Source organism: Somniosus microcephalus, chromosome 31, assembly GCF_052327205.1.
Source record: "Somniosus microcephalus isolate GS21.2 chromosome 31, FLI_Smic_1.0, whole genome shotgun sequence".
Classification (NCBI taxonomy): domain Eukaryota; kingdom Metazoa; phylum Chordata; class Chondrichthyes; order Squaliformes; family Somniosidae; genus Somniosus; species Somniosus microcephalus.
This window is the reverse complement of record NC_141017.1, coordinates 9,046,743-9,060,204: the sequence shown is the minus strand read 5'-3', so window position 1 is coordinate 9,060,204 and position 13,462 is coordinate 9,046,743. Positions and strand designations below refer to the sequence as shown.

At 49.6% G+C, this 13,462-nt stretch overlaps 1 protein-coding gene across 1 annotated transcript in view; it reads left to right on the top strand.

The window, feature by feature from the left end:
- The window catches only part of LOC147097564 (uncharacterized), a 67,061-nt gene extending 61,731 nt beyond the window's left edge, over positions 1 to 5,330 (top strand). Inside the window, exon 13 of the mRNA XM_085971407.1 lies at positions 2,538 to 5,330. Coding sequence (XP_085827533.1) covers positions 2,538 to 2,664 — 127 coding nt within the window. The 3' untranslated portion in view covers positions 2,665 to 5,330. The remainder of the gene's footprint in view (positions 1 to 2,537) is intronic.
- The last annotated feature ends 8,132 nt before the right edge of the window (positions 5,331 to 13,462 follow it).

Sequence of the window (13,462 nt, the reverse complement as noted above, 5' to 3'; positions counted from 1 at the left end):
GGCATAGATTTGGCGGCGGCCGCAAACTTTAGCGGACGCCCCACTTTAGCGCCCCAAAAGTGGCGTCAATGAATTTCTAGGCCTATGTTCATCTATTTTAATATGACTAGTTTTATTATTAAAATCATTCAATTCGAGTAGTTCAGCATCGTCTTCAAGAGAGAAGGCCGATGCAAAGTTCTCATTTAATATTTACGCCATGCCCAGTGAGTCCTTCGTAACCTGTCCTTGAACATCCTTCAATGGCCCAATACAGTCTTTGACAGATCTGCGAGTCTTCACATAACTGAAAAAGCTTTTCCCATTACATCCACAAATGTCGGCGATCCTTTTCCCATTAGCCTTTCAGCTGATCTAATAGCAGCCTTTGTATCTCTGGCTCTTCCTTATACTCAACTCTGTTTAGTTGAGTATTAGATGCCTTTAATTTATAGAAATATTTTTGTACATCTTATTTGTCTTTGTACATGACCAGTCAGCCACCTTGGCTTTTCCTTACCACATTCCCTTCTTTTGACCTTGGGTACATTTTTGTCTTCCATAGTTTTTAATCTTGTTCTTAAAAACTTTCTATTTGTATTCTACATCGGTCTCATCACCGCCCAGTAGGGTTAGCCAATTAACACGTTCCAAATCATCTGCCATTTAGTGAAAGTTGCTCTTCTGAAATCGCTTACGAGTTGTTGATTCTCAGTACCTTTAGTTCTACCAGCCAATTGAAACTGTATAATGTTGTGGTCACTTTTGCCCAGCTGTTCCCCCACATGGAGATCCAATACGAGATCAAGCTCACTACTGAACACAAGGTCTAATACATGATTGTTCCTGGTTACTTCATTAACATGTTGAGTCAGCAAATAGTCTTGTCTATTTTCAATAACATTTCAGCTTCCCTCTTCTCTTCCTGGAATGTACTTGCTTTGTATCATTTCCATCTCCTGTTTAAATATTTATCATTGTTGATCTAAGGAGGATCTTAACTCGCTCCGCCCAGCGGATACTGGACGGTGCGGGAGTTAAAATCAAAGCGGGAGATTTGCCTCTGGTTTTCTGCCCCACCACCATCTTCCCATCGCTGGTTTAATAAGCGACTGAGGTGCCTACGTGACTCGGGCAGAGCCTCATGAATACGTTGGTATCGGGCCGAGTTACGGCAATAAGACCCAAAGCCATGTTTACATTTTAACTTGGGTACAGGGAGAACAATCTTAAAAGTTTCTGACCACACTAAAGTAGCAGGTTTTGCAAACAGCGAGGAGGACAGAGAAAGACTTAGAGAGACAGGTTAGTGAAATAGGCTGGCCCTCATGCTGTGCCTGGCTATTTGAGGTCACTTTCTGCCTTTTCCCATTGCTTCCACACTTGAACAAACATCATTCCTGCAGTGTGGGAATGAAGCCTAGCCTGAGTAATTCAGAATGAACCCAGTTAATTGTTGATTAAGAAGCTTGGCTCTGTGTGTTAATCTGTCCACCATTTGGCCGTCAGTAGAACTTCATGTGTGAGTGGAAAGAAGAAGTCACCTTACATTAGTGCAGTGCACAAAATGGCAGCAACTTAATAAATGGATGTTTGTACCAGCTGATAGACACAGCAAATTCCCTGGCCATGTGTTGAATCATGATCGTACTGTTATAGAGGTTACAATGACTCTGTTAAATGTTGAACCATCGGTTTATTGTGGAAACTCTTGTGGCAGTGTGTACATTAGAAAGGGTGACCATATTTTCTAAATTGAATCTGGGGCACACAGGGTGGGAGAACAGCAAAGTAGCCAGGATGGAAAATGTAGGTTGAGCAGCTTAGCGAGGCAAAACTTTTTGGTTATTCTGAATCGGCAAAATGCAGCGCTAGATCTTTCCGCCTGAATAATGTGGCTGCTGTTCACAGCATCTGCCGGCCGCAATCACGGGCTCCTCCCCCCCCTCACGGTCTGACACTCGCCCACACCATCCGGGCACCCGGGACATCCACATGGCCCGGCTCCAGCCGACGCTCATTAGTCTGGTTACCAGCGGCCCCCCACTACTCGGACATTTTGCCTCCAGGACCAATTTCTCTTCAACCGAATTCCGCAGGACGATCCGGGGATCTGGTGGGGGTGGGGGGGTCGGGGGTCAGGGGGTTAGGAGTTGAAGGGGTGGGGGGGCGGAGCATGCGTAATACGGGGCCACAGAGCGCAATCTCTGCATAAAGTAAAGTCCCTCAGTAAGTCCACCCGTTCTACTGGTTGAAAACAGGAGATTGACACCCATCTCACCAATCAGAATCTGCCCTGCCACACAGCCCCGCCCACTTTATTGACCAACCGCATTGCAGCTCGTGGTCACGTGGCTCCTGATTTGAACCCGTGCGTATTTGGGGATGAGTTTCCTGAACCAGGGACTCTTCCAGGGAGGTTGTCTGCCTGAGGACACAGTCCCTCATCCAGGAAAATGGGGACGTAGGGCCACCCTCACATTAGAAAGGGTCCTTGCACGAAACTTAGTGTCCAACAGTCCATTCATTCTGTTCTATTCATCTCTTTTCTCATTCAGGTTTTGGGAGAGTGGACAGCCAAATAATAATGCAGATGAAGACTGTGTCGTGGCCTCTGTAACTGGAGCATGGCATGATTGGCCGTGCAGTTCCAAACATTCCTCCATCTGTGAAAAATCACCATAATGCTATTTTGCTTATCGTTACAGTCAGTGCTAAGTGGAAAGTGAATCTATATTTAAATGTTCAGTACATGTACAATCGGCAAGCAGCCCTGAGCTGGTGTCGGTATGGTGGGTGTGTGGCCAGGGCTCTCCCTCCCTCCTCTCCTGATTGGAACTGTCCCAAAGCCCACTGGACACTCAGTTTTGCCCCTTTATCTTAATCCAGCAATGCAAAGACCCACGTGGTAGAATGTCCCTATTGTCCTGTACTGTGGTGAACCAGATCCAGTTTTGCGGAATGTTGAAAAGTGCCAGTGCAGTGTTTGTACACCAGCGGGTTCTGCTTCCTCACATCCCTCCAGCTCAGACCCATTGGAGCAAAGCTGCTCCGGGAATCTCAAACTCGCAGTGCCATTTGGAAACCGTGCAATGCCTCCTCCTCCTGTGAGGGATGTAGTGGGTTTTCAACAGTTCCTGCTCTCTGCAGCATTCAGAGTGTAGACAGAAAAGGCTGTGGCCTTTGGTTCACTCAAATTAAATTACTCAATCACTCCACCCCACCTCCCTGGCAAAAGAACCAGAGGCGACATGAGGAGACATTTTTTTACGCAGCGAGTTGTTGTGATCTGGACAGCACTGCCTGAAAGGGCGGTGGAAGCAGATTCAATAGTAACGTTCTAAAACAAATTGGATAAATACTTCAAGGGAAAAAAATTACAGGGGAAAGAGTGGGGGAATGGGATTAATTGGACAGCTCTACCAAAGAGCTGGCACAGACATGATGGGCCGAACGGCCTCCTTCTGTGCTGTATCATTCTATGATTGTATGATTCCATGAAATCTGATCCTAGACAGGCGAGCTACCAGCCCAGGTCCATTCCCTTCCGTGTCTGCCCCACCCCTCCCCTACCTCCCTCTGTCCCTCCCTGCTCCCCCTCCGCCCCACAACTTTCACTCCCTTTCACTCTACGTCCGCTCCCACCTCACCCTCCACTCCCACCTTCCACTCCCCCAGCTTCCCCTCCACCCCGACCCCACTTCTGTCCCATCTCCCCCTCATAGCTCCTCCTCTGCCCCAGCTCCCCCTCCACCTCCACCTGCCCTTCCTCCTCCCCCTCCGCCCCATTTCCCCTCCCAGCTCCCCCTCCACCCCCCCACCTCCACCTGCCCTTCCTCCTCCCCCTCCACCCCCCTCCTCCCCCTCTACCCCACCCCCTGCCCAGGGCCGGCTGCGTGTTGAAGGCTCTCGGGATTGGTCAGGCTGTGACTGGCGAGATGTATTGGGATACCCGACTAATGTCCCCAGCTCACCGTTTTAGAGTGAGCGAGGCCAGAGTTCCAATTCTGATCGAGCCACAGGGCGCCGAGACCAGCACACAAACCAACCCCTTCCCCATTTTTGGCCAATTTCTCAGTCCTCTCTTTGCAGCTAATGGGCTCCGACCATATTAAAGGATCTGGCTGGTCCAACTTGAACCCTTAACCCTCGGACACACAGCAATGCTGTAAACATACGGACATAAGAAATAGGAGCAGGAGTCGACCATACGGCCCATCGAGCTTCTCCGCCATTCAAAAAGATCATGGCTGAACTTCTACCTCAACTCCATCTACCCACATTATCCCCATATCCCTTGATTCCCTTAGTGCCCAAACATCTATCGATCTCAGTCTTGAATCTACTCATCGACTGGACATCCACAGCCCTCTGGGGTGGAGAATTCCAAAGATTCACAACCCTCTGAGCGAAGAAATTTCCCCTCATCTCAGTCTTAAATGGCCGACTCCTTATCCTGAGACTATGTCCCCTAGTTCTAGACTCCCCATCCAAGGGAAACAGCTTCTCAGGATCTACCCATCAATCCCCCTCAGAATCTTATACGTTTGCATGAGATCACCTCTCATTCTTCTAAACTCCAGAGAATACAGACCCAATCTATTCAACCTCTCCTCATTGGACAGCCCTCTCATCCCAGGAATCAGAGTAGTGAACCTTCGTTGCACCACCTCTAAGGTGAGTATATCCTTGCTTAGGTAATGAGACCAAACCTGTACACAGTACTCCAGGGGTGGTCTCACCAAAGCCCTATTCTGCTTTTCCATTCTTCCTACCAAAGTGGATAATTTCACACTTTCCCAAGACAAAATTTAATGAAATCTGATCCCTTGTGACAGGTTAACGATCTGTCCATTTCCAGAACTTGCGAATCTACAATGATTCTCACCAGTGGCTGGTGAGAGACACCTGCACAGTGAGGGAGTGGGGTAGAGATTTGAGCAGATCAATGTCCCTAGGTATGTAAATGCTTAGTCCAAGGGAGCTGTCAGACTTCTGTTTATGTGGGTGGATTAACAAATAACAAAGACACAAAGTCCAACCTCATTATAGAAATATACAATATTGAGCACTGGGCAACGCATCACTCGTCCTGCCTGTGGCATTTACAATCATCTCATCAGGAATCCTGCAGTAAGACTCTCGCAGTTTGTCTTTGCCTTGAAGGTGTGTGAGCTGCTCGCCTGGTTTCTGGGAGACTACCTGGTACCAGGGCCACCTCATTAGATTGATGGGTCTGTAACTGCAAGATTGTTTTCCAGTACTTTAGGTATTATAATCTAGTGAAATCTGCTGCTTGCTTTAATTTCTGGCAACCTTAATTCTTAATAAACGTGATTTGTATTTCTGAGTCTGATGGTCAATCAGTGTGTTGGTTATCTGCAGTCGGAGAGATCAGGAAGGGACAGTGAAATTCTTATTATTCCTAATGTCCATCTTAATGGTACAAGGGGTTTGTTGTTCACCCTGAGGCCTGCAGCACCAGCATAATTTGTGCAGTAGGTCATGTTTCAGTCCAGAGCAAGCAAGCGCTCACTGGGGAAATAAATTTTGAATTGGGTATGAGAAAAATTATCTCAAGTGAGATTGAATCAGAACAGAAATCACTTGCTGGCTGCTTTTGTGATTATGTTTCTTTTAAGGTGCATCATGGCAATTCTTTAGTAAGTCTGGTAACACTACAAGCGCACAAGCCTATTTTATGGATGCGAGAATCCCCACAGTTCACTGACTTTCTGATTTAGTGGTTATTTTAAACGTTTATTTGTAGGTTGAGTTAGGAGTGGATAGTATGGGATATTTCAGCACAGATTAGGTCATGCACAGCAAAGGAATTTGATGTAATTGTAATATATTTTTGAAAGACAATAATTAATTGAAACAAAAAAGAAAGGATATAATAAGGTGAATGGTAACGCAATATAGATATCATTGTAAATTCAATGATCCCTCAATCCCAGTGAAGCAAGGTGAAAGGGGTACAACACTGTAGCGCTGTCTCCTCACAGGCAGTGTAGAATCCTTGAATTTACTGTACGCTAACCACAGTCTGATTCAGAAGTTCAACAGTTCCAAGTCTCTGGGGGAAAAATTCGGTACCTTAGCGCCAGCAGATGGCACTAATGGGGTGCTAGCGCATTATCACCGGGGCGAGGTGAATCCAACGTCGCCATTAACAGTTATTGCTGGGAGCCACAGCGCCAGGTGGATTGTGACGTCAGTGAGTGTGCAACGCTCACTGACCGCCCGATCTGCAAAATTGATTGTCGCCACCTACTTTAGCGCCTGCAGTAAACAGTGACAGGGAGAGCTGGCATGAAGCACGAGGAAACTGGCTCCAGGGAAGTTATTTAAAGGGATCATCAGTAATACATAGATACATAGATACATAGAAGATAGGAGCAGGAGTAGGCCATTCGGCCCTTCGTGCCTGCTCCGCCATTCAATGAGATCATGGCTGATCCTTTAATTCAGTATCCCGTCCCCGCCTTCTCTCCGTAACCCTTAACCCCTTTTGCCCGTAGAAATATATCTAATTCCCTCTTAAATATATTTAATGAGCTGGCGTACACTGCCCTCTGTGGCAATGAGTTCCACAGGTTCACCACTCTCTGAGTGAAGAAATTCCCCCTCATCTCTGTCCTAAATGGTTTAGCCCTTATCCTTAAATTATGTCCTCTAGTTCTGTTCTCACCCGCCAAGGGAAACATTCCTTCTGCATCCAGTCTGTCTAGACCTGTCAGAATTTTATACACTTCTATGAGGTCCCCTCTCAATCTTCTAAACTCCAGTGTGTACATCCCTAAACTACATAGTCTCTCCTCATAGGTCATTCCCGCCATTCCTGGTATCAGCCTGGTGAATCGCCGCTGCACCCCCTCCATGGCAAGAACATCCTTCCTCAGATGAGGCGACCAAAACTGTACACAGTACTCGAGGTGTGGTCTCACCAGTGCCCTGTACAGCTGCAGCAAGGTATCCCTGTTCCTGTATTCTAACCCTTTTGCTATGAAGGCCAGCATACCGTAATGAGTCGCAGCTGTAGGTTAGCGGAGTTTCAGTGCTTTCTTGTCAGTTTCACATAGTCCAACAGTCTCATTCCGTAATTTCAAGGTTATTTTGTACGAGGAATTTTGTGGCAACTAAAAAGTAGCTACATTTATTCTTAAAAAATTCAAACTGCTACACTTGGTTACATTAATGGGGGCTGTACTGGCAATTGACCTGGTCCTCCAGGGTCTACGGTGGAGGGAGCAGAAACAGTGAGAAAGACTGGAACATGTGCCCAGAGGGAGGAGGAGGGCCATCAGGGTTCTCAACAAGAGGCCTTACCCTCCAAGGATATTCCCAGAGCATTTCTCCTAAGTCCAATTAAGCGAGGAGCAGTGCATTAGAAGGCTCGGCTTCACCAAGGAGGTAGTCACATAACTCTGCCACCTCCTCTAACCAGACCTCCAGCCTCAGATCAGGGCAACCACGGCTCTCTCAGTTGCAGTCAAGGTCACCGTCGCCCTCGATTTCTACGCTAGCGGATCCTTCCAGTCTGCAACAGGAGACATAGCTAACATCTCGCAGTTCGCCATCCATTGCTGCATCCAGGAGGTCACAGAGGCTCTCTACAGTAGGAGAAGGGACTACATTTCCTTCCCCATGACCAGAGAGATGCAGGATGAGCATGCATGTGGCTTTGCCAGGATAGCGGGCGTCCCCCTTGACTGCACCCACGTGGCTTTGCGGGCACCACATAACAATCCTGAGATCTTCCATGACAGCAAAACTACCACTCACTTAATGTCCAGTTGTTGTGCGACCACAGCTAATCCTCAATGTGAATGCCCGCTATCCTGGCAGTAGCCATGATGCCTTCATCCTGTGCTAGGCTGGTGTGCCACCACTCTTCCAGCCACCACGTCAAGCTCAGTGCTGGCTGCTCGGAGACAAGGGCTATCCACTCTCCATCTGGCTCATGACTCCCCTCCAGATCCCCAACACTCCTGCCGAGCTCTCATATAATGAGAGCCATGCCGCCACCAGGAACATCATCAAGCAGATCATCAGGATGATCAAGCAACGGTTCAGCTGCTTTGACCACTCAGGAGGAGCCCTCCAGTACTCGTCGGAGTGGGTTTCCCATTTCGTGATGGTCTGCTGCATGCTCCACAAATACCAGGGATTGCGGGACCACCTCAGGAGGAGGAGGAGGAGGAGGAAGAACAGGAGCGAGGGAGGAGGCATCCACTCAATCGGCCATCCAGAAGGTCCATGACCGCCTCATCAGACTGCGGTTCCTATAAATTAAACCCCAGATCCCCAGTTGCTCAGCACATCCCCATCATTCCAATCATGTCACAGGCCATATCACAGCGCAAAGCTGAAATGAGACACACCACAAAATCATCCAAACTGAATTAATAAATTTATTAAAATTCAGTGAACACATATTTACAACAACAATATTAGCTATTCATCCTTGTGCAATCCCTTAGTGCCCTTTGTTACTGTGCCTTTGCCTACTCCAGTGCTCCTACAAAGTGTTGGCCCAGCAGGGTGGGTGGAAGGCTGCTGAGTGTCCGTGCGGGAGACTTCAGATGGCCTTGCAGGACATCCTCGACCAGCTCTGGGCCTGGAAGGCCCGGCTGTAGACTGCACCACCTCAGGCTGGGTGGCAGCAGTCTGGGCTGGCTGGATGACAGGCAGTGACAAGTGCAATGGCGGAGTGCCAGTGGTGGGAGCAGGAATGCTGTCATCCTGAGAGAGGACAGCAGCTTCCTGCTCCACTGACCCACTGCCACGCCCCTGGGGCAGTACCTCAGCATCCCTACCAATCTGTTGGAGCACAGATTGCTGTCCTGCTGCGACACCGTGAAAGCCCTGGTGGACTGTGGTAGACCCAGCCACGATGGCAGCAGTCAGAGCTTGCATGGCATCAAGCTGAGATTGCATGAGAGCAGTCTGAGACTCGATGACACCAAGCATAGACTGCATTACAGCACTAAGACGTTGCGTCCTTCCGCCTGTGCTGCAATGGAAGCTGCAACATCGCCCATCACACGCGGCATCAGGTCTGGGACCCACAGTCTCTCAGGGAGTCCACCATCCTTTGCAGACTACCAAGGATGGGCTCCATGGTGTTGGAGTTGCAATGTTGGAGGCGGACTCCTCCACGCTCCTTACCATTGCCGAGAGACTCTCAGGCACCCTTGCCATTGCTCCTATGATCTCGGTGTGCATGGCCATCACCCTTCTTCTAAAGGCCTCCCCATCGAGGTCCTCATCTGAGTCCTGTGCAGCAGAACTCGTGTGCGAACTTGCCCTCCGGGGAGCTGACTCCCGAGCTACCCTTTCCCCCTGGCCTTGCTGTAGCCCACTTGTCCCTGGTGCATCACCCAGTGCAGACCCCGCTACTAAACTTGCCTCTAAAGATCACGTAGTGCCAGTATCTGAGCTGTTGCCGGCGGGTGGGACATGCAGTGAGGCGGTGTGTTCTCCCTCCTCCTTTCTCCCCCCTCGCTCTCTGCGGTGCCCTCGGACAGGCTGCTCAGCTGCTTGCTCATTGTCTGAAAGCATAAAGGCACAAGAGTCGGGTTAAGGTGAGAGGAGGGGGGCAGGAAGGGAGAAAGGCACAAGAGTCGGGTTAAGGCGAGGGGAGGGGGGCAGGAAGGGAGAAAGGCACAAGAGTTGGGTTAAGGTGAGGGGAGGGGGCAGGAAGGGAGAAAGGCACAAGAGTTGGGTTAAGGTGAGGGGAGGGGGGCAGGAATAAAGGCACAAGAGTCGGGTTAAGGTGAGGGGAGGGGGCAGGAAGGGAGAAAGGCACAAGAGTCGGGTTAAGGTGAGGGGAGGGGGGCAGGAATAAAGGCACAAGAGTTGGGTTAAGGTGAGGGGAGGGGGCAGGAAGGGAGAAAGGCACAAGAGTCGGGTTAAGGTGAGGGGAGGGGGGCAGGAAGGGAGAAAGGCTCAAGAGTCGGGTTAAGGCGAGGGGAGGGGGGCAGGAAGGGAGAAAGGCACAAGAGTCGGATTAAGGTGAGGGGAGGGGGCAGGAATGCAGAAAGGCACAAGAGTCGGGTTAAGGTGAGGGGAGGGGGGCAGGAACGGAGAAAGGCACAAGAGTCGGGTTAAGGTGAGGGGAGGGGGGCAGGAATGGAGAAAGGCAAGCACTTGGGGGGTGGATGAGGGAAATGCTGTGGATGTGGTTTACATGGACTTCAGTAAAGCTTTTGACAAAGTCCCGCATAGGAGACTGGTCAAGAAGGTAAGAGCCCATGGGATCCAGGGTGCCTTGGCGCGTTGGATCCTAAACTGGCTGAGTGGCAGGAGGCAGAGGGTGATGGTCGAAGGTTGCTTTTGTGACTGGAAGCCTGTGTCCAGTGGGGTACCTCAGGGATCGGTGCTGGGTCCCTTGTTGTTTGTGATCTACATAAATGATCTGGATGAGAATGTAAAAGGTATGATCAGTAAGTTCGCAGATGACACGAAAATTGGTGGGGTGGTAAATTGCGAGGAGGAAAGCCTCAGGCTACAGGACGATATAAACAGGTTGGTCAGATGGGCGGAAAAGTGGCAAATGGAATTTAACCCTGAAAAGTGCGAGGTGATGCATTTTGGACGGACAAATAAGGCAAGGGAATACACAATGAGTGGTAGGACCCTAGGAAGTACAGAGGGTCAGAGGGACCTTGGTGTACATGTACATAGATCCCTGAAGGCAGTGGAACAGGTAGATAAGGTGGTTAAAAAGGCATATGGGATACTTGCCTTCATTAGCCGAGGCATAGAATATAAGAGCAGGGAGGTTATGATGGAGCTGTACAAAACGCTGGTGAGGCCACAGCTGGAGTACTGTGTGCAGTTCTGGTCGCCTCACTATAGGAAAGATGTGATTGCTTTGGAGAGGGTGCAGAGAAGATTCACCAGGATGTTACCTGGGATGGAGCGCCTCAGCTATGAAGAGAGGCTGGACAGGCTGGGGTTGTTTTCATTGGAGCAAAGAAGGCTGAGGGGGGACCTGATTGAGGTGTACAAAATGATGAGGGGCATAGATAGGGTAGATAAAGAGGAACTTTTCCCCTTAGTAGGGGGGTCAATAACAAGGGGGCATAGATTCAGGGTAAGGGGCAGGAGATTTAGAGGGGATTTGAGGAGGAACTTTTTCACCCAGAGGGTGGTTGGAATCTGGAACTCACTGCCTGAAAGGGTGGTAGAGGCAGGAACCCTCACAACATTCAAGAAGCATTTGGATGAGCACTTGAAATGCCATAGCATACAAGGCTACGGACCAAATGCTGGAAAATGGGATTAGACTGGACAGGGATGGATGGGCGGCGCAGACACGATGGGCCGAAGGGCCTCTTTCTGTGCTGTAAAACTCTATGACTCTATGACTCACACAGCATGATTAGCTGGAAAGTGGGAAAGGCTTGTAGGGTGAGCGGGAAGTGCAATGTGCGAAGAAGGAGTAGGGATGAACATACCGTTGTTGTCCCCAAGGGGTTCCTGGGGACCACAATGCTGCCCGAGAAGTGCTGCGCTACCTCCCTCCACATGATACGGAAGACTTGTGGCGAGGGCCTTCTGCCACTTGACAGGTAGAGCACCGCCCTCCTTCTCTCCACAATAAACACCAATGCCTCCGATGCTTGATCGCAGAATCTGTGGGCTCTCTCCCTGGGGCGTGGATCTGCCATGAGTACAGCTGCTTCAGTGCTCCGGCTCCTTCTCCTTGACCTGCTGTTGCTTGCTGAGGCAACTGTGCAGCCAGCAATGCTGAGATTGAGGTTCTGCAGCATCAATGAACTTCCTCTTTATTACTGAAAAAAGCCTGTAGCAATCATGACTTGCAATTAGACTGCACCTGATATTGGTCCACCCTTTGAGTGTAACGCCAATGAGCTTGGGCTTAAAGACTTGAATTAGGACTCCAATCATTTCTTTGAGCAGTGAGCACGAATTTTGCGTGCAGTCTAAAGCATTAGCGCCTGGTGCTAATTCTCCAACATTTCTAATGATACCGCCCATTCCTGGGCTGTACTGAATTTCTAGCACTCTGACTTTTAAATTAGTTTTGATCACAGTATCACTGAGTGCAAGCTCTCTATGACCAAAATTGGACTTTTTGAAACATGTTGCTTTCGAAGGCAGTATTTATTCTCAGACAGTTCTCCTTGTTTGCAGACACCCACAAAATGAAGGATTGCTTCCCGGGGAACTGGGGATGATACCCATTACAGCCCAGGCTCAGGACACCTCTGCGCCACTCTCAAACTGTGACACAGACTGAATGTAGTGATGACCAGGCTTCACCACATCTCTCCTGCAGAATACAAACGGCAGTCTGAAGAAGATTTTCCAGGGCCTTCCAGCTCTAGCATCCAGTTAGTGCCCAAAGCTAGGTGGGAATGTAAGTTATGAGGAGGATGCAAAGAGGCTGCAAAGGGATACAGACAGGCTAAGTGAGTGGGCAAGAACATGGCAAATGGAATATAATGTGGAGAAATGTGAAGTTATCCACTTTGGTCGGAAAAATAGAAAAGCAGAGTATTTTTTAAACGGTGAGAGATTGGGAAATGTTGGTGTTCAGAGGGACCTGGGTGTCCTTGTACACGAATCACTGGAAGTTAACATGTAGGTACAGCAAGCAATTAGGAAAGCAAATGGTATGTTGGCCATTATTACAAGAGGATTAGAGTATAAGAGTAAAGGGGGGAGAAATTTGGTTGATAGCGCCACCGATTAACACCTAAAGAGGCCGAGAAGTGGGGCGCTAGCCAATTTCCGGGTGGGCGCAAGGCGCCTAGTGCCTCGCCCCATATTGAGCATGCATTTAGCACCGGCGCTAAATCTTAGCGCCCGCTCATGGGCGCAGGCTGATTATGACGTCATTTGAGTGTGCAACGCCTTTTGGGTGCCCCGGACCGGAAATTCAGTGGCGCCCCCTCCGTAGCGCCTGGCGCTAATAGTGACATCTTACCTGGGCCTTACCAAGTCGCTCTTGGGCTGGAGGAGCGTTATTTAAAGGGGACTGGTGTGGTTTAAAAGCGGCAGCCATTTTTGGATCATAACTTCCTCGAGAGCTACAAAGAGTTGCTGAGCTGCACACTGAGAGCCATTTGACCACTGAGCCAGCGCAGGCAGACGATCTTCAGCCTTTTGACCATCACCTTGCTGTTGGTGAGCCTTGACAACGGGGAACCTTCCTGTGGGCACTTATTATGGGGGCTGCATTGGAGGGGAACGTCCTGCTGCTGAATCATCTGGAAAGGGCACTGAGACACAGGGAGAGGGGGGCGGGCATGGCCAGACGGAGGAGGGCCAACAGACATCGCCACACGGCCCCTCTCACAGAATGCTTGCTGCCATTCCAAGAACAGGAATGGAACCGGTCTGATACCCCCAAGCCTGTGAAGGGCAAAATGCATGTAAATAGCTGGCAGGGTTATCCGACAGCAGTTTTCCTACATGAGCATGCCGGAGGAGCAGTGTGTCAGAA